At 36.1% G+C, this 24,328-nt stretch overlaps 2 protein-coding genes across 2 annotated transcripts; one reads left to right on the top strand and one right to left on the bottom strand.

Moving 5' to 3' along the window:
- Positions 1 to 2,707: 2,707 nt before the first annotated feature.
- LOC113278444 lies at positions 2,708 to 5,062 on the top strand. The gene is made up of 3 exons (XM_026527275.1): positions 2,708 to 3,155; positions 4,185 to 4,580; positions 4,660 to 5,062. Exons 1-3 carry the CDS (start codon positions 2,829 to 2,831, stop codon positions 4,831 to 4,833), a joined length of 897 nt encoding a protein of 298 aa, XP_026383060.1. The 5' UTR covers positions 2,708 to 2,828; the 3' UTR covers positions 4,834 to 5,062.
- Positions 5,063 to 13,891: 8,829 nt separating this feature from the next.
- On the bottom strand, positions 13,892 to 16,356 carry LOC113280524 (protein FAR1-RELATED SEQUENCE 9-like). Its single transcript, XM_026529136.1, has 2 exons — positions 16,342 to 16,356; positions 13,892 to 16,201 (listed from the first exon to the last, which is right to left on the bottom strand). The coding sequence occupies exons 1-2, from the start codon at positions 16,354 to 16,356 to the stop codon at positions 13,892 to 13,894; spliced, it is 2,325 nt and encodes a 774-aa protein (XP_026384921.1).
- Positions 16,357 to 24,328: the final 7,972 nt, after the last annotated feature.

Here is a 24,328-nt window from a genome sequence, read left to right as displayed (position 1 = left end):
GCTCGACTGCAAAAATGTGAGTTCATAGAGAGGTTTGTGCAACATATATCCATGCCCCAGTCATATATTGCTTTAACACTGTAAATACAAAAATAAGAAAACAAGGTTAAGCACATCTCTGGTATCAATCCAAATTGCATCTGAAATAGGTTTGCCGAATTTTAAACTAGAATGACCGTAACTGAAGTCTTAACTAAATTATCTTGGACAATGGACGCAAGACAGATCCAGCAATATAGCGTGAGTGTAGACCCGAATTAACACTAATTAACGAGTGATAAATTAGACACTAAAGAAAGAAATTGGCTAAGTGGTTTCAATTTTATTTCAAAATACCTTATTTTATTTTATCACTTAATAATAGCCATAAATACACCTATCCCTAAAACTAGCAAAGATAAAAAATAAAAAATAATAAAAAAAAAACGAGATTTGGCTATCCAGAAAGCACTGACGGACCCATGAAGGGGTTAAAGGGGGCTATAACCCGGGTCAAATGTGTAGAAAAATAAATTTATGTATGAGTAATCTCACAATTTGGTTTTAAATGGAAATATCATCTCTTTGCCCAAAACATGATATTTTGATGGTTCATATATCAATGGTGAACAATCAGTTGGTGTTGGAAAAATCTATGAGCTGCTTCAGCAGTGTAAGGATGGCAAGTCTGCTTGTGCAGATTTTGCAAATGTTGCAACTCTGTCTTCAAAGGTGCTGCAACTCTGTCTACAAGCCTTTTCGAAACTAAAGTTGCTGCTGTTATTCTGGGGCCTCTCCCTAACTGCACCAATTGGTCTAGAAAAGCTTACATCTTGAATTGAGTCAGCAAATACCACCCTTGGCAGCTTATAGATAAGTTCATAAGAACCAGAGTCTTGGAGAAGAATTTTGATTCAATCGACTATGCTTTTATCAAAAGGGAGGCCAGTGTTATGACTCATTCCAGCCAGTGGCGGAACTGGAAATTTAACTTGCGGGTGGCCTAAGCCTATTAATTGGGCTTATTTTTATTAGCCCAAGTAAAATAGGTGGTGAAAAAAGGGTTTTTCGGCTTCTATGGCTGGCTTAATCTAGTCCTAGTCTGGGCATAGTTCCGCCCCTGATTCCAGCCAAATCCAGGCCCCTACCCGAATCTGGCCCCACTGCCCACTATACAATTAATCTGTTAATGTATTACAAACCTTTAGGTCGACGAGGATTGGATTTCCTCCTTACTGGAGTTGATGGGATACCATTACTGAGCTATGCTATTGGATCCCTGTGGGTTATTAGGCACATAAATTGTTTTTGGTTCTGAATTCTTAAAGAAGCCTATTATTGGGGCGTCACATTCCAATAGAGGGGCTTCACTTGGATTTCTAGTGACCAAAAGATTGGTTATGGGGTATTCTTGATTCAATATCAAATGTCTAAACTAACCTTCAACTAAAATCAAAATCTAAAAACTAAAACTAAAATCAAAATCTAACTCTCATTCAAAAATCTGCTCCCCCTCTTCTTCTTATTAACTTCCTCTCCTACATCAACCATAAATCATTCTCTCTTTTTTTCAATCAAAATCATTTCACCATCTTCGATCAATCGACGGTTCGAAAAACTTATAATCATCGATTGAATTCTCTATTAAAGGTGTGGAAGAAGCGTATTGATAGAAGCAATGGTAATCAACAAACCAATTGCATCTGAAATGGTTTTTGATTGAAACCGCAGAAAAAATTAGGTTTCAGGACCAGTTACAGTTGGGTTTTCCTCAAAAAAACCCAATCGTAACTGTTTTACAGTTGAGTTCGTCCAAAAAAAACCTAGCTGTAACTGATTTACAGTTAGGTTCAATCACAAAAAACCCAGCCGTAACTGTCTTACAGTTGGGTTCGACAAAACAAAACCCAGCCGTAACTGATTTACAGTTGGGTTTTGACCAAAAAACCCAGCCGTAGCTGTTTTACAGTTGGGTTCGACAAAAAAAAACCCAGCCGTAACTGATTTACAATTGGGTTTTGACCAAAAAAACCCGGCCGAAACTGGTTTAAAATTGGGTTTTCCTAATTTTACCTACTTGCAGTTAGGAGTTCATCATCACCTAACCGTAAATTTGTCTTACAGTTGGCTACGAAGGAAAAACTCAACCGTAAACCGCTCTGAAATGCTAAAATTTTCGATTTTCTTTACTTACTTTCATCAAATTTTCAATTTATTTAACTTACTTTCATCAATTTTGAGAAATAAAAAGAACATTGGTTGGGTAATTTAAAATCTAGGGTTTTAGTTAGAAAAAAAATCTCCAAAGTTTCTCATTTTTTCATCTTTTTCTTTCCACCAAAATCACTTAATATTATTTTTTATCACTAATTATATAAATAATCTTATTAATCTAATTATTAGTTAATTAGATTATTAAACTAACCACATAAGGATTGTTTAGTCATTATAAAATTATTTTAGATAAAATGTTTTTCAAATTATTTATGAGTGAACCGTTTTTGTCCTATTAGGCGAAGGGTAGTGGAATGCGACGCTCCTGGGCTTCTTCTTAAATCGACTTCAGAACAAAAGCGTGATTTTAGTACCCAAACACCCTCAACAAAAGCGTGATTCTAGAATTGTTTTTAGTCTAGGTAAGTTTGACTCTTTGACTTATATTCCACGCACAAAAAGAAGAGAGAGAAAGGAAACAATTTGGCGCAGTTCCCAATATAAACGAAAGAAATTCTCCCTATACCAGTCCTTGAACTCTTTGTTTCTGTACTCGTATCCCAAATTTCATTCTCTCTAACTAGGGTTTCCGTCATCGATCTTCGAATTTAAAGGATTTTTACTGTCAATCGATCATGCAGCAGACTACAATCCTAAAGTTCACTCCAACGTTTCACCATCCTTCTGGTAGTAGTATGATCAAGAAACCCCAAATTCACTACACCAATTTTCCCAACATACACAAGATCACCAGCAACAAACCCTTCCACGATACTAGTTGTCCAAAGATATGCATCACCAACAAGCCCTTTCACATTTCATCCTGCAGTAAGAAGGATAACGCAGATGCAAATTCAGCACTGAAGAAGGAAAGATCAAAGAACTCTACATCAACCACTGAGAAGAAGTTGCAGTTGAATGTTTCTTCTGCTTTCGACCCAATTCTCTCAGCTGTTAAAAGGGTAATACTTCAATTCTTTCTCTCTTGTTTTTAGGAAAAAGTTCTAATTTTATCAAGGAAATAGAAAACTAATGTCACATTAGGCCACACAACACTGCCCCCATCATACTGAGAGTTACAATCAATACAATGTGGAATTGCAGTTGATAACATGAGTGATTAAGTTCCCAAAGGGCGTAGATACCAATGAGTGATTAAGTTCCCAAAGGGCGTAGATACCAAATTGGACTCTTAACTTCGCCAATTATAACACTTGGAGCTCTTGAATTTTTTATCTGTCGTTTCTCTTGGATTGACATAAAAAAATTGCATAGGCCAAATTGCAAAGATGAGCATAGGCCAAATTTTAGCAGAAAACATACAATTAATGAAGCAGCAAGTGGTTCGCAGATTCTTCTTCTTCATTACATAAGCTGCATATCTCACATTTTAAATGATGCATCCTGTCCTTTTTAAGTTGTCTGCCTTTGGAATTGCATTTTTCACTGGAGACCACAAAAGAATTGAGCCATTGGTGGTACATGCTTGACCCATATACTCTTGTAAGGTAGTTAGTTGAAGCTCTGAGTTGCTTCTTGCTGAGCTGATAACCAGTTATAACAGGCTTTAGGGAGAGTTTACAAACCCGAGAATCTTTACCAGCATTCGAAAAAGGATAGCTGCCTAAGAAGAGAACAATTCTGTTATCTCTGCCATTTCAGCATCATTTGGGTTTCTTTTCATTAAGCTATTCCATGCTCCATGAACCATCATCTCACCTAGTTTTCTTTGTTTTCAAGTAGATAACTTGTAGGACTTAAGAAATTTAGTCTTCAAAGTGATGTTTCTCTTTCCATTTATCCTACTAGAACCTAATTGAATATACACTTCTTAAGTCAGTCGAACCAATCTCCTCAATAATGTGTTTCTTTTTCTAAATGCCTTTCAAATCCCTCTACCTTGTGGAAGACTTGTATCTTTAACCCACATATCATCAAAATCACTACCCATTTTTTCTACTGTATGCTAATGCTAATGGTTTTTATTGTAGGTGTTTTCATCTGTCACTAAATTGGTTTCACCGTATAGATTCGTTGTAGAGAATGATTTGATATTGTTTAAGTACAGTGATGAGAAGGAGATTGTCGGGGTTGTTCAGCATATTGTGGAGCATCATCATGAGAACTTAATGGACACTACTGTTCTATGTGAACTTGGTTTGTTAGAGAATTTTAAAATCAGTGTGTATGACATTATCAATCAGACCTTACTCAATGAGGAGGAGAACGAGAAAATGTGGAGGATTTGTACCTCAGTGGAGTGCAAGGACAGGGATTGGAAGAAGATGGTGGGCGAGATAGAAGATATTCTAAATGCTCATGATGATGTGAAATGCAATTCTACGTATAACTTTGCTTTTGTGAATTCATTTGAACCTGAGATGAAGGTATGCTTTAAAGTTTTTAGAGTTGATGTGAATTGTTTCGTTATATGCTCATGCTCTAAATTAACTTTTTTTTATACAGATTGCAGTGAGCGGTTTTGTTACAGTCTCCAAATTGAGGACTCCTCGCTTCGAGCATTACATGGAAGTAAGGAAGAAAGTGCTGTCAGAGATTGATGAAATACGAATTAAACATGGAGGAAGTAAGGAGGAAAGTGCTCTTGGTGATCGGGTAAAATTGATCCGAAGTAGATGAAGTATAGCGAATGTGTCAATAGCTGATGAATGTGTCTATGGCTCTTACAGTACTTAGTAGCAGGTTATATTTACTTTTTTGTTTTTCTTCTTTGAAGATGATTGCATCTTTTCGAGCTACTGCAATATAAGCTTAGGAAATGAAACTTCAGTTTCTATCATGGGTAACATTTTCTGGATTTATCATTGCAGATTTTTGAATATACCTCGTCCTGCATTACCCTTCGCCATTGTCAGATCAACAATCTGTTTTTTTTTTCTTTTTCTTTATGTGTATCTTTGTACAACTTTTTGGACAAGTTGTTGATGTAGTGACAGCAAAGATGGCATGGACAAAACGTGCTAAAAGCCCAATATTGTGCGTTCCTAAGCCAAAACACAACTCTTGGCTTTGGAAAGGTTTGTGAAAATGTTTAAAAATTGTGCAGGAGGAGAGAATCTGGAGGTTGGGAATGGGAAGAAATAGGATATTCTTTTGTGGTCACACAACTGGATCTTTCTCGAAGGCCCAAGCCTCAAACATAATTTGAAAGGAATGATTTTTTAGGGACCATGGTTTTTTGAGGGGATCATGGTTTTATTAGGCCACCTTCCCTATAGTGATAAGGGGTGTCCTAAAACGTTGAAATGACTAACCTACCCTTAACCTAATTTAATTTAAAACCAACCTAATAACCACCTATATATATATATAACCACCACCGCCTCCCACCACCACCGCCGATTACCACCACCACCACCTTCGATTATCACCACCACCAACCACCGATTACCACCACCACCTCCTCCCACCACCACCACCACTGCCGAATGTAACAACATCAATGCAATCACAATTAAGTTCTGTTACATGATAATTTTATCGAGTATAAAAGACGCCAGCCGCAGCCTGATTCTGCCATGGGACCACTCCGGAGGTATTTTCCAACAAACCCTTCACTTTAATTTGATTTTGATTGCTTCAATCGAATAAAAATCATCAAAATAGGGTTTTAGTAGGAGTTACAGAGCATGTTCGGTTAGGCCGATTTTCCAAAAAACCCTAGTTTACTAACCGAACTTCTTGAAAATGAAGAACACGAAGAACAGTTCGGTTCTATTGGATTTAAAACTAAGTCACCGAACTCTCTGTTCGGTTGTTTCGCAAAAAAATTTAAAACTACAAAGTAACCGAACTCCACCCTTAGAACCGAAAAAAAAACAAATCTAGTCTAACCGAACTGTGTTGTTGTGGCCACTATCTTGAGTTCCAAAATAACCGAACTTAGCCAATAGAGTTCGTTTTTTTCGCAAAAAATACTTTTAACTGAACTCCTTCTATTAGAACAACAGAAGTCCATAAGTTCGGTTCCTTAGCAAAATAAGGATATCACCGAACTTTAGTTTACGAAAATAATGAGAAGTCCACAAGTTCGGTTCGTTCGCAAAAATGTTAAGTTTTCTTTGTAACCGAACTCCACCTTTGAAACTTCGTAACCGAACTCTACCTAATTCGCCAAGAAATAAATTCCGTAGTAACCGAACGTTTGCCTAATTGCATATATGCGTATATAAGCCCAGTTCGGTTGATTCGCAAAATACGTTGAAGTTTGCGAACCAACCGAACTTCTAACACTAGGTTACTTTTAACCTGCAGTTCGTTTGGGAACTTGGTTGCGTTGAAGTTTGCGAACTAACCGAACACACAAGTTGTACCCAAATAAATTGTTAAGTTCAAAGTTCGGTTACCTACCATTTTATCCTAGGTAACCGAACATTACACTGTACGACCAAAACCTCCATTAACGAGCGAGTTCGGTAACCTGCGTGTTTGGAAAACGTAACCGAACTATACTTTCAGGTGTGTTCGGTTACATGTTCTTGACAGATGGTAACCGAACTGACCCAAATCTATATAAAAAATTTCATTTTTTTTGAAGTTTGGAGCAATTCAACCAATATTATCTAAGTTTGAAGCACACCTGGGTACCCAAATACCCTTCCTCCGGTTATGGTTGGTAAAATCCATCGTTTTTCATGTTTTCCTTCTTCATCTTCTCTAACTTTACTCTCTCAATAATTCTACTTCTTTAAAAAAAAACCATCTGATTTTTTAATCTCACTAATTATCTTTAACTTAATCATTACACTAACTATTATTAACACTAACTAATCATCACCCAAAATTAATCAGGAGGGTAATTTAGGTATTAATATAAATATCTAGCTAAGGGGTGACCTAGATTTAATTCTAACGTCTTTACCCAAAATAAAATCATGGTCCCTCGAAAAAAGCCATGGTCCCCAAAAAATCGTTCTTTCAAAGAGTGATATTCAACCCACAATTGTATATACTCAGGTGAACACCATCAATTGGTATAAAAACTTACTATACCAGGTTTTACCACCAGTCGTGGTGGAAAACGTATATACCTTAGCCATACAACAGATAAAGGTTGCTGGAAGTAAATTGCAATTTACGACGGCCAACACTATGATATAAGCGTATATGCTATTTTGGAAGTTTGGCTTTACTTCACCAGATTCTTTCCGAGGAGGAGTGTCTTTCAGACTCCTCAGAACCAGATTTGAGAGATAGCCTTGTTTCAAGCTAGGTTTGGGAGGTGGTTTAGCATGGGAATTGCCCCAATTGGGGATGTATCTTAGATTTCTAGAGCGATCCTGACATGGGGATTGTCTTGGGAGCTAGTTTGAGACTAATTTACACATGGACGTTGATTGTTGAACTCCTTCTACGATTGAATCTCAAGCGAAAGAAATTTAAAATATGTTGTTGCAATTCTTTCACTGATAATCTCTTTGAAAGGATTAGGATATTAATAAATTATGGGTATCGATACGGATCATCGATTAAACGAAAAGCAAATCAAACAGAAATAAAGAAGGCGAAGCCATTAACGTGGTTTGGCACTAACGCCTACATCCACGGAGAACCCCAATAGGGTGAAATAGATTATGATCTCCAGAGAGTTTGATCATTCTGCGATAAGAATTACATTTACATCATTGATCCTATTTAAAGGTGATAGGATATAAACCTAGTAACAAACGGTGAAACTAATCTATCTACATTACACGATTAATAACTGACTTGATCCTTTAATCTTGTAGGTTCCTTGACTGCACACTTATTTAGCTTGTTCCTAGTCCACCGTAGTTAGATCATACAAATCTTCTGACTTAGTCTTCTCTTCACCAAGATAATATTCCAACACCCCCCCTCAAGTTGAACACAGAGCTTTTGTGAAGTGTACAACTTGAATAATCTCAGATGATAACTTTGTAACCTAAATTGTGTAGGTTGAACTTCAATCGCAGATGATGACACTTGAACAAAGGTACAGAAAAAGCAAAATGATCTTCACGAGGCATTGATGAATGAAATGGATTTCCTGGGCTTGGTTTGTGGATTTTTTTTAACCAAGACAAGACATTGTAGACAACCAACAACTTGGAACAGATGGTTGTTTAAGAAAGTTTTCACCAATGAAAACTAAAATTTCGAAAAGTTTTCAATAGCTAAAACAGTTTGTTGATGCCCATTAGGTAAGATCTCTGTGTAGAAGAATTCAAAGATGATGTACGTACAAGGTGATGGATACTGTACATTTCCATGGCAAGAAAAGTACTGTTGATATATATGGTAATATGGTATAGTAGAACTCGCAAATGTAGTTCAAGAAATTAAAAGAAGCTCCAGTAGATAGTGGAACTGATCATACTTAATAAGAAACAAAACAGTATTGTCTCATTGGAATAGTGATAGAAGCAAAAAGCGACTAAGTCGACATAATACATCTCTAATGAAGATAAGATGCAGAAAACGAAATAGTTTAGATGAGCAAGCCGGAGACACCAATACGTACCATAAAATTATTACTTGGATGAGCAAAATATATTGCTTTAATGGGCTTGCTTTGAGAATTTCTAACCAAGATGAGACAAACATCCCTGCCTGCAATAGTTGATGGAGTCTGATTGCAGTGAACTGATGAAGATTGTTCAGTACTCAAACCTGAACCACTGTGAAATGTAAACATTATTTGTTCAATACAAAACACAGAAAATATCAATCCAATTAATATTCCATGATATTAAAAAGAAAGGATCTTACCGTGAACAAATGGAAAGAAGAAAAAATGCAGATGTATTCTCACAAACAACAGAAGATTAATACAAAAGCATAATTCCAAGGATCATGGCATCTGATGTGGTTAATGATTGATATACCGGAAAAAAAAATCATTACAACATCTTTCCTCGAAGATTTCAAAAAACAGAAATCGAAGATTAAATTCACGCGTCATTGTGTGGGAGATCACAGTAAGGACACGGAATAACTGAGATAATTAAAAATGATCTCAGTAGAGGCCCATAATAAATATGATCAATTAGGCCATGTAGGATATATGAGCTCATGAAAACTTTGAGCTGAATATTATGAGCTTAGATGAGATCTAAAAACAGATGTATTTAGACCGGAAACAATGAGATTACGTTGAACAAGAAAATTGGTCCTTGTAGAAAAAGAAAAATAGGGTTATGACCCGTGAAACCCTAAGTTTAGCCGTAATTAGAAACTTAATATGAATTCATACAACACCCACGAATCTTATATGCAAAAAAAAACGTGAGCACCGTACCATCTCTTTACTGTTTGATGATTTAAGAACAGAAAGAGCATTGATTAGTTTAGATGTAAACAAACTGGAGAAGAAAAAAAAGTGAAAGAAAGACACAGACCCTCTTCCAAAATTTGATACCCAATTCTGATAACAGGGAAAATAATTTTTTTTTGTAAATTCCTGTGACTTAAGATACTAACCCTAAGAAATCCGGGTAGTAGAGAAAATATCGAGCACCATATAAACATCAAACTCAAAATAAAAAGGATGCTTAGATGCGAAAAACAAAGATCTTAATTTTGTAGCGGAAGTGATTTGAGTGGATCTCCCCACTCTGATACCATAATAAATTATGGGTATCGAGATGGATCATCGATTAAACGGAAAGCAAATCAAACAGAAATAAAGAAGGCGAAGCCATTAACGTGGTTCGGCACTAACGCCTACATCCACGGAGAACCCCAGTAGGGTGAAATAGATTATGATCTCCAGAGAGTTTGATCATTCTGGAATAAGAATTACATTTACATCATTGATCCTATTTATAGGTGATAGGATATAAACCTAGTAACAAATAGTGAAACTAATCTATCTACATTACAGGATTAATAACCGACTTGATCCTATAATCTTGTAGGTGCCTTGACTGCACACTTATTTAGCTTGTTTCTAGTCCACCATAGTTAGATCATACAAATCTTCTGACTTAGTCTTCTCTTCACCAAGATAATATTCCAACAGATATCATCTAGAGATTTCCTAAAAGGAATTTAGCCTTAAATTCTTATTTGTGAAGTAGTAAAACCTGGTATAGTAATTTTGGTACTGGCTTGACATATGCTAAGAACAGAATCATGTCAAGAAGTGATCTTATTTTGGGATAAAAATAAAAAGGAAAAGACTCATATTTTGTGGGATGGGGGAGTAGTTTTAATCTATATTCATCGATAATAACCAAGGTTACTTGATTCCGGTATCAAACAACCAGAAGCAAACTCATCTAGGATTAAACCAGTTAAGATCATTTGAGCTTGGATTTGTTTCAGTTGGTCTAGTGTTTTCTATTGTTCTACAACTGAGAGAAGAAGAATAGTTTGTTTTCCAGTTTGTTTCTTTCTTCGGTAAAAGATATTGGGGTTCAAGAAGGGTTTTCGACGGATTTCTTAGATTACTTAGAACAAGTTTGATCACATCCTGTTTGGAGAATGAGCAAGTGAGACTAGACAGTGCATGTTAGGGTAGCTAACAAGCTATATACAGTTAACCAACTGGATCCAACAAATAAATCTTCAATTCCTCAAGAGTCGAGACTTGAACATCAACCACAAAAGAATGCTCAACCTCAAACAGATTCCGTCTCACACTTCTATCATGGATTTTGAATTACCTATATATTCCAAGGGGTTCTTTGGTTGTGTACGGATATCCCAAGCACGCAATGATCAGTTTTATTACCTACTCCAAACGAAGACTCCTCGCTAAATTTTCACTTTCGCTATTCAGTCCCGGTAAGTTTGACTTTGACTTACATTCCACGCACAAAAAAATTAAAAATAAATAATAGATAATCTTGCAGTTCGATCGATATTGTTAATGATCATGCAGACTACACTCATCTTGCAAATTGAGTATCGAAGGTTTTACTATACTCTAACGAGAAGAAGTTACAGTTGCATGTTTCTTCTGCTTTTGAGGCAATTCTCTCATCTGTTAAGACTTAGTCTTATGAGATGCTAGTCTAGCAGCTAGATTAGCATCCAGGACTACCTCCTAAGTCTTATGGGAGTGCTAATCTAGCAGCTAGATTAGCAGTCCACGTCTCCATTCAGCGCCTAGCGATGAATGGTTCAGCGCTTTAAATCTCAGTCGTCAGATCAAAAATAAATCTCTCAGCGCTGAACCATTCTGCGAAAAGGTGGTTTTTCAGGCGCTGAATCATTCAACGTAACTATCTAGCATGCTAGTACACATGCTAGCAACTTGTAGGAGAGAGAACTAGTGCTAACTTTTTTGCCACACTTTTTTTTAAATTGCAACACGTAAGTGTTAATCTAGCACCTCCAATCTATCCCATAAGACTAAGTCTTAGGCTAAAACAAAAAATCGACAGTATTTCTTTTCCAGAATCTGAGGGAGTACTATTTAATAGATATGAGGGCGTACCATTTAATAGTAATTTGTGACATAGGAAAATCAAATAAAGACAAGCGAGAGTAATTATCTCCACTTGTCAACTGACTTTTTAAAAGTGATTATTTTTTACGTAAACTTCTCTGAATTCTTTAGGAGACACGTTGGATTAATTCATATATATTGTTCTTTTAAATTGTAGTGTTATTTTTCTGCCACCTCCTACTTTCAATTTTAACTCTGTGAGTGATCTTCACATAAACATCATAACAATCATTTAAATTTATATGAAAGATCAGTTTTTTCGTAGTTGGCGGAATTATACTATCAAAATTCGAACTAGTAGAATTTATAGTTCTTTTCTAATGGAAAAAATATATTTTATTAGAGAACAAAGAATGTACAAAAGCTACATTAACAAATAAGTATTCTTACACCATAAAAAGAAAATTAGGCCATGTAAAAGAGCAACCGCACAAGTCTTGACAAGCAAATGACAAAACAGGGATGATATTAGCTTATGTTCCTCTTTACCTTTTAGGAAAATAATTGTGTGATAAGAATATGCAGTAAGAATATCAGTTTGTGCAGTAAGAATATGCGCAACCATCGGACTAAAACTTCTCCAGCATTTCCATCACCTTTTGTTAATAATGGATGCCGTAAAATACCAAAACGCGAATTAATGCACGTCCGGTATTCTACGGTGCGGGCACTCAGCAATCGAACTAACACATGTCATAAATACAATAGTTCCATTTGTCAATCAAAAGATGCAACTTTGCTTTGCCTTTCTTTTTTTTTCTCCCATAACAGGAAATATTCTGAATTTAGAGGCAAAAACAAAAATGAGAATATTTAAAATGCGAGGGTCATATAGTCCTTTTTGCAATGTAGTAAACTCAAGATGTTAACTTTTCTTTGAAGAGGAAAGGAGAATGGCTTTTGTAATGAGAAAAATTCAGACTTATTAACAAAACATTTGGAGTAGAGTGCCCTAGGTAAGGTTGGTGTCTCTCAATTTAAGTAATACCTAGAATCTCTTCCTTTTTTTCTATAAATTCAACCGTTGGTTGGTTCATTGGGCAATTTCTTTCTTCTTTATGTTAGTTTAATTGAACGGTTTAAAATAGAAATCCATTTCTATAAGTCAAACTTTTAAGCTATTATTAAGTAGATTTTTTTTGAGAAGAAACCCTCCTTTCTAACTCAATTATATAACAACTAAACGGGTAAGTCCGGGTGCAGATCCCATGTCCCCTTTCTCCATGTGTCCTCGTGTCCCACTAGTTAGATTTTGACACGTGGCTTTTTTTTTTTCATAATTCAATTATCCTATTTACGGTTAAAGATAATTATGAAAACATAAAAGCATATATAGTGTTACCTTTTTTATCTCCCGAACCAAAAATCTACATCTCTCATTCTTCTTCTCTTTTCTTTTGACTGGACTTTGAGATTACCCGGAGAATGTTACATATATCTTTACTAACTCCTTATTAATCAATAAAGTTATGAGTTTTTTCCATCAAAGAAAATAATGTAGCCAGCAAAGTTTAGATCAAATAAATAAATGTGAACTTAATATCTTGTAATCTCATCCAAATTTCTGTTACAAGGATCGTGGCAATTAAACAATAAGACGCAACTCCAAACATTCTACTGTGGCCATCTGATCACTGATTGGCTCAAAAGCTTGTCTTCTCGTCTTACTTGGATGTTAATTCAGCATTTCCGGTTCGGAACTGTTTGGAACTGTTTGGAACTACTGGCGATAGTTATAGATTTGTCGCATTTGCAATCCTTGTCCTTGTAATCCTTGTTGTTCCTGCAATAAAAGCTAAACATCATTTTCTTTCTTTTTTTTTCTCACAATAATAGGGTATTCAAAGCAAAGTTAAGCACACAAAAATTACCTGGAAGGTGTTAAATACACCGTCCGAGTACGGTTGGTAGTAGGCTCCCGCATTAGATTGCTGTTTGGAAAAGTATATACAGTCAAATATTACAAAGCTAAATAATTAATCACCAATTGATTGCAAGACATGTTAACATTGCTGGATCGAATAAGTGACGAAATAAAAAATTGTACCTGAACAAAGAACTGTGATGCCATGGGCATATACCTTGTTTCATACCAAGCAGTATCCTGTCATTTAGAGGATCTTAATTAATACATATATATGCACACACTTATACACATGCATTTAGGACTGTAAAATGATAAAAATAAATACCTGTACGAGTGGGTGTGGAGGTGGATGGGGAAAATGGCTTTGTGAAGCCATAACATGCTGGGAATCACTATTTTTTTGGATCTAACAGGGTTCTTCGAGCTCTTTTCTGCTTGGTAGTGGCTGTTTGTAAAGCGCCCTTTTTCTTCTTATTAGTCTCTGTCTCTAAACCGCTTTGTGGCCTTTTGGAGCTAACACCTACTTCTTTTTCTTTGATTTTTATTCCCCTCACATTACCATTATCACCGTGGATGGGTACAACTACACTTGGATTTTCTAGATTATTGGTCGTTGGCAACATTGGTTGTGAATTTTCTTTAGTTGTTATTCCTCTGAGAATGTCGTCAACCTTTGCTAGTGTGTTGTTAAATCCTGACAAAGCAATTTCATATGCTTCACTTGACTCTGATGCTCTTGTCGCCAACTGAACGTGTAGTCTACACAACTCTCTGTAACGTTTTATTATATCTCCTTTGGGATCATTTGCAGTGGTAGCTATTGGACTTATTTTTACACTGCCGGACTTCACATCTTTCGTCCACCTTTTTAAAATGTACTGAGTAGGAATACTTTTAATGTTGTGCAGGGACAAAACTTTTAGAGCATGTGAACAAAAGATGCCTGCGAATTCAAATTTCCTGCGGCTACAAGAGATGTTATTATTTTCCATATCAAAGATGACTGTTCGGTGATATTCTTGCGCATGAGGAATAACTCCATATTTTCTAACTGTCATACTAGTGTCTCCAAGGTAATTCACGGTACAATCATGAGCTCTACATAATTGTTTCTGAAATAATTTCAAAACCTCATGTGTATATACGATTGCTGCATGTTTTAAAATCTTTACCGGAAATGAAAGTGCAGGGAAGCTCTGGCTTGCTTTGAAGTCTGCTTTTAACTCTTCATAACGACGATCATCAACTAGCCCTTCAAAACGACGAAAAAAACGCAACATATCATACTTGTAGTTGACATATTTTTTTACCAAACTGTTCAAGCTTTCACTTCGTTGGGTGGTGGTGATTTCAGCACTAAAGGTATTTCTTCCATAAACCAAAGCCCATTTTTCTTTTATATTGAATAATCTGCTGAACCATTCATTATCTTGGAGCTTATATTTCTCAAGCATATTTTTCCAAGCATCTATAAATTCTTTTTCCTCCTCGTAATCATATACACAGTTGCTAAATTCCTTAGCGAAGTTATCGAATTTTTCAAAAACATGGCTAAGATGTTTAGCTGCATTTTGAAATATATGCCAAATGCATAACCGATGGGTTGTTTCCGGCCACTCCGATGCTAAAGCTTTTGCCATTGCAGCATCCTGATCAGTAAAAATACTCTTTGGTTTCTTCCCGGACATGGTTTTAGCAAAAATGTCAAACAACCACTCAAAAGTCTCTGCAGTTTCATCATACAGAAGTGCAGCACCAAATATGACTGATTGCTTATGATGGTTAACTCCAACAAACATCGCAAAAGGTCTTCCTTCTTTGTTTTTTCTAAAAGTGGTATCAAAACAAACCACGTCGCCAAAATAATCATAGTCTACCATCGTTCTGGCATCAGCCCAAAATATATTAGTTATTAAATCCTCTTTATCCACTTGTATGGCATATAAAAAATTTGGATCAGCCAATTTCTTCTTTTGCAGATATTCTAATACACCTCCCGTATCTCCTGTTTTCATTTCTCTTGTTCGCTTGGTGCGAAAATAATTTTTATAGTCAAGTGGAATAAATCCAAGATGTTCCCGACCGCCTGCTTGTCTACTCATAAATTCTACTGTTTCTTTAGGATTTATTCCAGACCTATCCGCCATTTCGGCTTGAGCTATATTTATAGCACTCATTTTCCTATGAGATCTAAAAAGATGTGTCTTCGAAGGACTAGATGTAACATGTGTATGATTAGGAATAAACTCAATGACACGATACATATCACCATTTGAAACACAACTGATTTTCATCCTAGCTAGACACTCGAACCTTGTTTCTGCACGGTGAGACTTGACATCGGCGGCATCACGAGTATCTACATCACGTTTACCTTCAGCATGACAAACAAATAGTCTATCTCTCAATTTCTTATTGCTAAAGAAATGGGATTTACTTTTTCTCACACTAAACCCAAAATAGAATGCATATGTATTATAAAAAGTGTAGGCTTTGTCTACTGTTTCAAACTCCATTCCTAGTACTGGAATTTGTTCTTTTCTTATTCTAGAGTGAATTGATTCAACACATGCGACATTTTCATTCGACTCTTCAGTAGAGATATCATCTAAAGAAATATTTAGGTCGATGCCCTTACCTAAATCCAATTTGCGCCGCACTTGGAGATCGTCTTCTTCAAGTTGAGCACCGTTGTGTAAACCCTACAAAATCAAAAAATATATAAATTTTAAGCTCCTTTTAATAGTTTTGGTTTTACAATTTAATCATATAAATTAAAGTGCTAACATAGGATTTCAGCAATAAGGACTTGAAAATGATATAACTAAGTTCAGTAAAATACCTGTTGTAATTGCATCCTCACTATTGGATGATCATTAACCTATTAGATGTGTTTTCCTTTAATGATTTTTTTTTTTTGATACAAAAACTTTGTTATTCATTCGGAACCTCAAGCTTGGATTTTTGGTTCGGGAGATAAAAAAGGTAACAGTATATATGCTTTTATGTTTTCATAATTATCTTTAACCGTAAATAGGATAATTGAATTATGGAAAAAAATGAAACCACATGTCAAAATCTAAATAGTGGGACACGAGGGCACATGGAAGAAGGGGACATGGGATCTGCGCCCGGTAAGTCCCCCCATTTTCTCTTTTATAAAAATTGAACTCTTAACTTCGTGTCTTCGTTAATTACAATAAAGTTTGAGAGAAATTCATTTTTCTTTTTCTTTTTTTTTTTTTTATAAGAAGAGAAGATCATTGGAAGATGCATTCGTTGTAGAGAATGATATAATAATGTTTGAGCACAATGGGAGTGAAATTGTTGGGGCTGTTCATCATGAGGTCGACTGATTAATGGAATTAAACTATATCCGACGTCACCAAACATATTTACACGTCTAACAAACATGCTCCAATGTCTTTTTTTTTTTTTTGGGTCAATCAACAAATTCAATTTATTCGAATCAAAATGTGATTACATGATCGCTTACAATGATAACAAAAACATAAAAATACAAGATAATAAGAACCTTAATACAAATGAAGATATTAATTACAGGTAAATAGCGAAGAGAAATGGCCATATACCGTAAAGATACCCAATTTTTATGAATGTAGCGTGGAAGGATGATTGTATAATCCGGAATCGATTCCGACCATTATCTGATTTTCTTCTTCTTATTCAATAAGATATACTCCAATAAGAAATGAGTTATTTGCCCAAAATCTTGTAAATCCAAACGAACCCGGATGCCCTAAATCCCTTGGATTGAATATGAATTTTAAGCAATACCGTGTTGGATTGTCGATGTTCTTGAGTCGAGAATAGCAGGTCACGAACCAACGATCAAGGTTTGAATAAATCGCTCTCAAAGAGAAGAGAAACTCGCCCCAAATTGCGACGAAAAATCGCTCCAAATAGCGAAGAAATATGTCAAATGACATCAAAAATAAATAAATAAACTACTTTTATTCGATTAAAACTTAAAAAAGAAAAGAAATCTTTTGGACCAGATCTGAGCAAGAAATTAATGGAGGCTAAGGGTTTTTTTTTTTGAGAGAACATGAAAGGAGAAGAGAGAGAAAGAAAGAAGAGGAAAGGGAAAATTTTAAGTGTCAACATGCTCCAACGTCCTTTCCTATTAAAAGAATAAATAAATATCGGTTTCCTAATTTTAATCGGTTGTGCTAGACACACCGTGAATCCATCACTGAGAAACACACCAAATGAGGGAAATCACTGGGACCCACCAAGAGATAAATAGGGGGTGGAGTTTTGATTTACTGTGGTCCCCACCATTTCTATGTCACGCAGTGGATTCACGGGATTTTATTCCTGGTGAATCTAGACTTATTGAATTGTAATGGTGTAAGTAACGGTATGAAACTAGGCAAGTGTGATATAATAAGAACAATTAATTGGGGGATAGAAAAAGGAATTGGGGGATATTGATTACTTTCCCCAACCCATGGTGTGTGCTAAGGGGTGATTTTTGTGTATGAAAATACTAAAATACCATTTGATTAATTAAAAAACATTACGAAAAGACTACTATACCATTTCCCCTAAAACTTAAAATCTAAAAATCAAACACATATCCCCATTCTTCTCAGTACCGGCACTGACCTAGGTTTAGGTTTTTGAAAGAAAAAAAATTCATCTTTTTCATCGTTCTTCATCCGTTCTTCGTCGATTCAAAAATTTCTTCGTCGATTAACCTACCCGAATCATAAAAAATCCTCCACGAAAGAAAACGAATGCCCAATCGAACTCAAAATCGATTGCTCAACAAAAACAGGAACAAAGAATTGCTAAGATTGCTCAAGAGCAAGAAGAAGAACAAGCAGCGGATTCTGACAATCAACCTCTCGCAACCATGGCTTCTATGAGAAGGTAAATGATTTTAAACTACTTTATGAGTGTTTAAATCGATTTATAGCAATGGGTTTAGGTTAGAATCGCGAACCCTAACTCAAACAGTTGAGTTTTAGTGGGTATCGGCACTGAAATATGTATGAATACAGTGCCGATTTTGTGTTCTGGCATTTAATCTTGGATGAATTCAATGTCGTTTCCAACCCCTGATTCACCTGAAACTGAATTTTTTCTACCGGCATAGAATTTGGGTCGAAGTCTATGCCGGTTTTTAGTACCGACAGTCTTTAATAATAATTCGTGTATGTTGGTAGTGGACTTAAAACATACAGGAGAGTTTATGAATTTGTCACCAGTACCGGCACAGATTTTGGGTTGCATTATATGCCGGTTTTGGGTACCGGCATTCTTTTGTAATAATTCGAGCATGCCTGTAGTGGACTTAAAACATACAGGAAAACTTAAGAATTTGTCACCTATACCGGCACAAATTTTAGGTTGATTTGTTTGCCGGTACAAAGTTACGGCATAGAATTGATTTATTTCGAGAATGCCGGTATTAGTCTTTTGATATCCAGGAGAATTACATATGACTACCGGCATTCTTGATAGTCAATGTTCACTGCCAGAACATTTAACCGGCGTGTAAGTCAATGCCGGTACAAAAACTGAAAGTGAGTTGTCTCACATTCATTTCGTGTGCTTATGAAATAGGTCAAAAGCCAAGGAAGATAGCAAAAGAAAAACTAAAGATGTTGTTGGTAGGCTTTTAAGAGTGTAAAATAAGAGCAAGGGGAGAAGCCTACAGTTAACTGCAAGTGCACAGTTGTTGTTGTAGCTTGTGCAAGAACAGGTCGAATCCACAGAGACTAGGGTGTATAGTTGAAGTTTTTAAGCTAGTTATCTAAATTAACAAGGCAGTAACTAAAGCAATGAGGTAAAAAAACAGTGAAACAGAAACAAATAAACCAAGGCTGTGAGCCAAGGGCAGTGATGGAAGCTAAGGGATAAGGTGAGAACTAAGTCTTCAATTCCACCCCTAGCTGCATATAATTCTCTAAGATGATATACTAGTCTTCTCCTATTACAGCGATGCCTAAATCTCAGCTATCATATGTCAATCCCCTAGCATTACTTGTCTTTCTAAGGTACAAGCAATCTAAGATTATACTACATTCAGTTCATATAGCCTTTTCGGAAATTAAAACATGCTTGTCATCAAACTGTCATGGAAAATAAGTGCTCATACAATAGGGTTATATTTATCTAGAGTTTCATCTCTGCCTTAGTAGTAGAATTAAAACATGATGAAGTTCTTAAACATGTTGTTTGTCAGACAACAATGTATAAAACTATCCTACTGATGCTAACATAAGAACATAACATGAACATGAGCTTAATGAAAATTGTAACAATCACACAATCACATTCAAAACATGTTGGAGTTCTGAACAACAAATATTTAACAGTGCATTTGAATTGAAAATTGTGGAACTGAAAGATTGACAAACCCTAAAACTAACAGTTCATGGAAATGTAAATTACAAAATAAAACCTAAATTATTCCTATTGATGCTCTGGCTAATCCAGGCATGCCCATTATAACATCCCAAAGCATCTATTTATACTCAATTACACTTTACAAGCAAAACCCCCAAAACAGTAAATTAGGGTTTCTGAAAATTGAAATTCAGTTTACCTAATATTTGATAATGGCTTTTGTACGTCGATCCATTCTTCTTCTGACTCTCCTACTCCTCTCCATGCCTTCCAATTGCTTTTCTAACTCGACCTATTCTATTGATTTCTTACCTAGGGTTACAGAGAGAAATCAGGGAAGAAATCGAGAGAATAGATGGCTAGAAGTTTAGGGGAATTATGGGTTTCGGTGAGGGATAGCCATGATGGCTTTTGGTGGTTGATTGTGGTGGTTGAGGCAGTGGAGTTGGCGGAGTTGGTGGTGAAGGTGAGGCTATTGCAGACGGAGGTGAGGGAGGTGAAGTCGATGGAGAAGAAGGAGGGGAATGTTTGGTTGATGGGTATAGGTATTAGGTGCTTGGGTGTTGAGCGGTTTCATCAAGTCTCGATGATTCTCGAAGCTGAGCCGTGGGATGCGGAAATGATAGATTGATCTAACGGCGAGATAGAAGGGAGCTTGTAGCGACCGTTGTATGTATAATACATCAAAATTAACGGCGCAGATTAGAGTTAGGTGTTGTAGTGTGAAGCAGGATCTTCAGATTTTGATGCACGACGATGAGGCGACCGTAGGATGCTGAGCTGATCCAATCTGACGGCTGAAGATGAAGGCGGGTATGGATATTGGAAATGGGTTTGGGTGAGGGGTTTGGGCCTTGGGTATGCCAAGCCCATATCTTCTTTAAGAACAATTCTTCCTCTTCAAGCCCCATTCTAGCCTTTTGGTCTTGCGCACAACATTCTTCGCGGCTTCCTTGTGTGATTCCTCTTGGCTTCCACCACTTTTCTGCTCTTTTTGCTCCGTAATTCATCCAAACTTTATTTACAACCTAAAAATGCAAAATTAATTAATAAAAATATTTATTCTTGAAAACAATGAAAATACAGAATATGGGACAAAATGTAGAATTAATGCACAAAAGATGAGTTAAATGCCAAGAAAAATATATAGAAATATGCACTTTTTAGGACTCATCAAATACCCCCAAACCTGAATTTTACTTGTCCTCAAGTAAAACAAAACTAAGGAAATCCTAACTATACCACTGTCGCTGGTCTCTCGATTGCATTTAGCGAATGCAATAAGCCTTTTAAACCACTAAGTGTCCCTAGTGGACGAGTGAAGTCTCGTGAAGGTTTGCTTAGAAGGTACCTACAAAGTTCTAGGACAAAATATAAGCTCATATTCCATGAAATGTGACATGTGCAAGACAGTAGAAGCTCACGGCAAAATGGAGATGTCAATCTAGCTATCAAAGGCACAATCCTAGCACTGATAACAACTAAAGACACGTGATAAGAGTGTAAATGTATCTACACATGTTTCTAGAATGACCTGAAGTTATGACTACTAATCACCAAGAGATGTTTTTAAGCTAAGAACCGAATTCTAAGCCAAGCTAGTTTGTCCGGATTTACGAGAATTGTGAATGTTCACCCAATGAGTTGGTGATATTTCAGTTTACCCGCGGTTATACACGATGGCTGCAACCCTCCTTGCTTATTACAAGACTATTTACAACAAAAAGATGACTCTTTACATGACTCTTATTTACATTGATTACTCTCTTTTATTTTTGGAACAAGAGAGAATATTGTCTTAACATGACAAAACAGGAATAAAAAAATACCTGATTGATTTTTTATTTATTTTATGTATTTTATTTATTTTGATTTTTTGATTTTTTCTGAATTTCTGATTTTTTTTTTGAAGAAATACCTTTGATCTTTACAACATAGTGACACTTTTGATCATGAACAAAAAAGAAAAAACTAATTACATGACTCTTAGCAAAGGTGGCCCTTAGCGAATGCATCCGGTCAAATTCTATGGTTGCTTTTCTTAACGTATCCTCCAACTTCTATCCCACCAACCAAAGAACAAGCTAGTCAAGTCTCATTCAGTGATTCAAAGTGATTGGCAATCTAACTTCCCTGTCAAACATCTTGAAGATCGAGTCTATACATGTATTGGTAGATTGGTCGTGGTGCAAGTTTCTTATCACTATGTGAAGTTGCTAGAATCAGGGTGTGTCTAAATATCTAGACTAAGAATCCTTATGTTTACATACATGCACAAGAGTCAACATTCAAGGTAAATGAGAGCTCCATTTTATATGTTTTTATCATTTTTATTTTTTATTTTCATTTTCATTTTTTTTTTCAAAAAGAAGGAGTTCTGTTTTCAATTATGGCATGTTATCAAAGTATAATTACTTGTTCACCCCAAAACCTAAAAACTAACATTGTCCTCAATGTTTCAAAACTATGAACAAAATTATAATACAACATATGAAGAGGATCATGTTGACTAGAGAAAAAGGAAAGAGAATACCCGATTTCGGCGAAAGCAAATTAGAACTCCGTTATTGAAGAAAAAAAATTCCTACAGGTATTTCACCAGAGATCATATTGGATTAGAAAAATATGTAAAAATAAGCAAAAGATTAACCTAACACATTATCTACTGGTTTAATGTACAAGAAATTCTTTTTTTTTTTATTGTGGGAAACATTTGGTTTTGAAAGGGAGCAGCAAAGATACTTTTGGTTTCTTGGGGACAAAGGTGGGTTTTCAGATTTGGGAGAAAAGAAATTTTTCAGATTGAGAGAAAAGCCCAGCTAACTAGTTCAAATTTTCAATGGACAAGCCCAGCTAATGGGTGAAGAGTCTGAGTCCACGGCCCAAGAACTGCAGTTTTAAATTTGGCCCAGATTTTGGTTTAAGAGAGTTACACTTACAGGCCCCAGACAGTTTAAACAGGCCCAAAAACCTTTTGAATAATTCCAAAAACAAATAGAAAAAGCCCACAAACTGGGTTCAGGAGCCCAGTTGGGCTTAAAGTTGATTTCAGTTTCTCTGGGTTTAAGCACACAGTTCAAAAAATTTAAATTTGCAGTTGGGTTACAAAGTTTTCAAAACAAGTTTTCAATTTTTTTTTTCAAGCCCAGAATTTAAGAGTTCACAGTCCAGCTTTTAAAATTTACAAGCCCACAGAATTCTTGAACAATAAACCCAAAAAAAAAAAATTTGAAAACAAGCCCACAGTTCAATCAAATTACAAACCCAATAGAAATTGGAAGCCCACAATTTGGGTTCTCTTAATGGGTTTAGGCTTACCCCTTTTTGGCACATCCCAGTTGGGTTTTCTTAGTTGCACAGCCCAATTGGGCTTGGTTCAATCCAGCTGCAGCAGCAGCAGTAACACAACAACATCAGCCACAGCAGCACCAGATGCTGGCTGTGGCAGCACCTGTTGGCTCAAAAGAGAAGATCAGTCTCTTTGAAGCAAATGGGTGAGGCCAAGAAGCAATGAGGAAAAAGCGCAAGCAGCACAACAAGAAAATAACAAGTATGCTCAGACAGCAAGTTTCAGACAAGGCAATGCTATAGATGCTAGGCCACAGGGAAATGCTGCAGATGAGGCAAAGCTGCAGAGCATCATGCTTATAGGGCATGGCAAAGCTACAGGCAATGAGCAAAGCTTAAGAGCAAGGATGCAAACACAGATGCAAATGCAAGATGCAGATATGGAGAAGATGCAGACATGCCATGATATGCAAGTGACAGATGCAAGTTAAGATGATAATATGCAAACTAGAGATGATGCAGGTATGCAGATATGGATGCAATGCTTACAGCTAAGATGCAGATGCTAAATGATGCAGATATGGATGCAGGAGATGCAGAACTACAGTTACAGCTAAAGCTAAGTTACACTAAGAGCTACACTAAGTTGCAGATGCAGTTATACTAATATAGCTAAGTTATACTAAAACTATTACACTAATATAGTTATACTAAGTTACAACAGCAAAACACTAAGTTACAGCTACAACAGGCTAAGTTACACTAAGACAGGTACACTATTTTTTTTTTCCAACTACACAGCAGCTAGTCCCCGGCAGCGGCGCCAAAAAATTGGTAGGCTTTTAAGAGTGTAAAATAAGAGCAAGAGGAGAAGCCTACAGTTAACTGCAAGTGCACAGTTGTTGTTGTAGCTTGTGCAAGAACAGGTCAAATCCACAGAGACTAGGGTGTATGGTTGAAGTTTTTAAGCTAGTTATCTAAATTAACAAGGCAGTAACTAAAGCAATGAGGTAACAAAACAGTGAAACAAAAACAAACAAACCAATGCTGTGAGCCAAGGGCAGTGATGGAAGCTAAGGGATAAGGTGAGAACTAAGGCTTCAATTCCACCCCTAGATGCATATAATTCTCTAAGATGATATACTAGTCTTCTCCTATCA

The sequence above is a fragment of the Papaver somniferum genome, chromosome 5, assembly GCF_003573695.1.
Source record: "Papaver somniferum cultivar HN1 chromosome 5, ASM357369v1, whole genome shotgun sequence".
Classification (NCBI taxonomy): Eukaryota; Viridiplantae; Streptophyta; class Magnoliopsida; order Ranunculales; family Papaveraceae; genus Papaver; species Papaver somniferum.
Note: the sequence above shows the minus strand (reverse complement) of the source record. Positions and strands in the feature narration are given on the sequence as shown.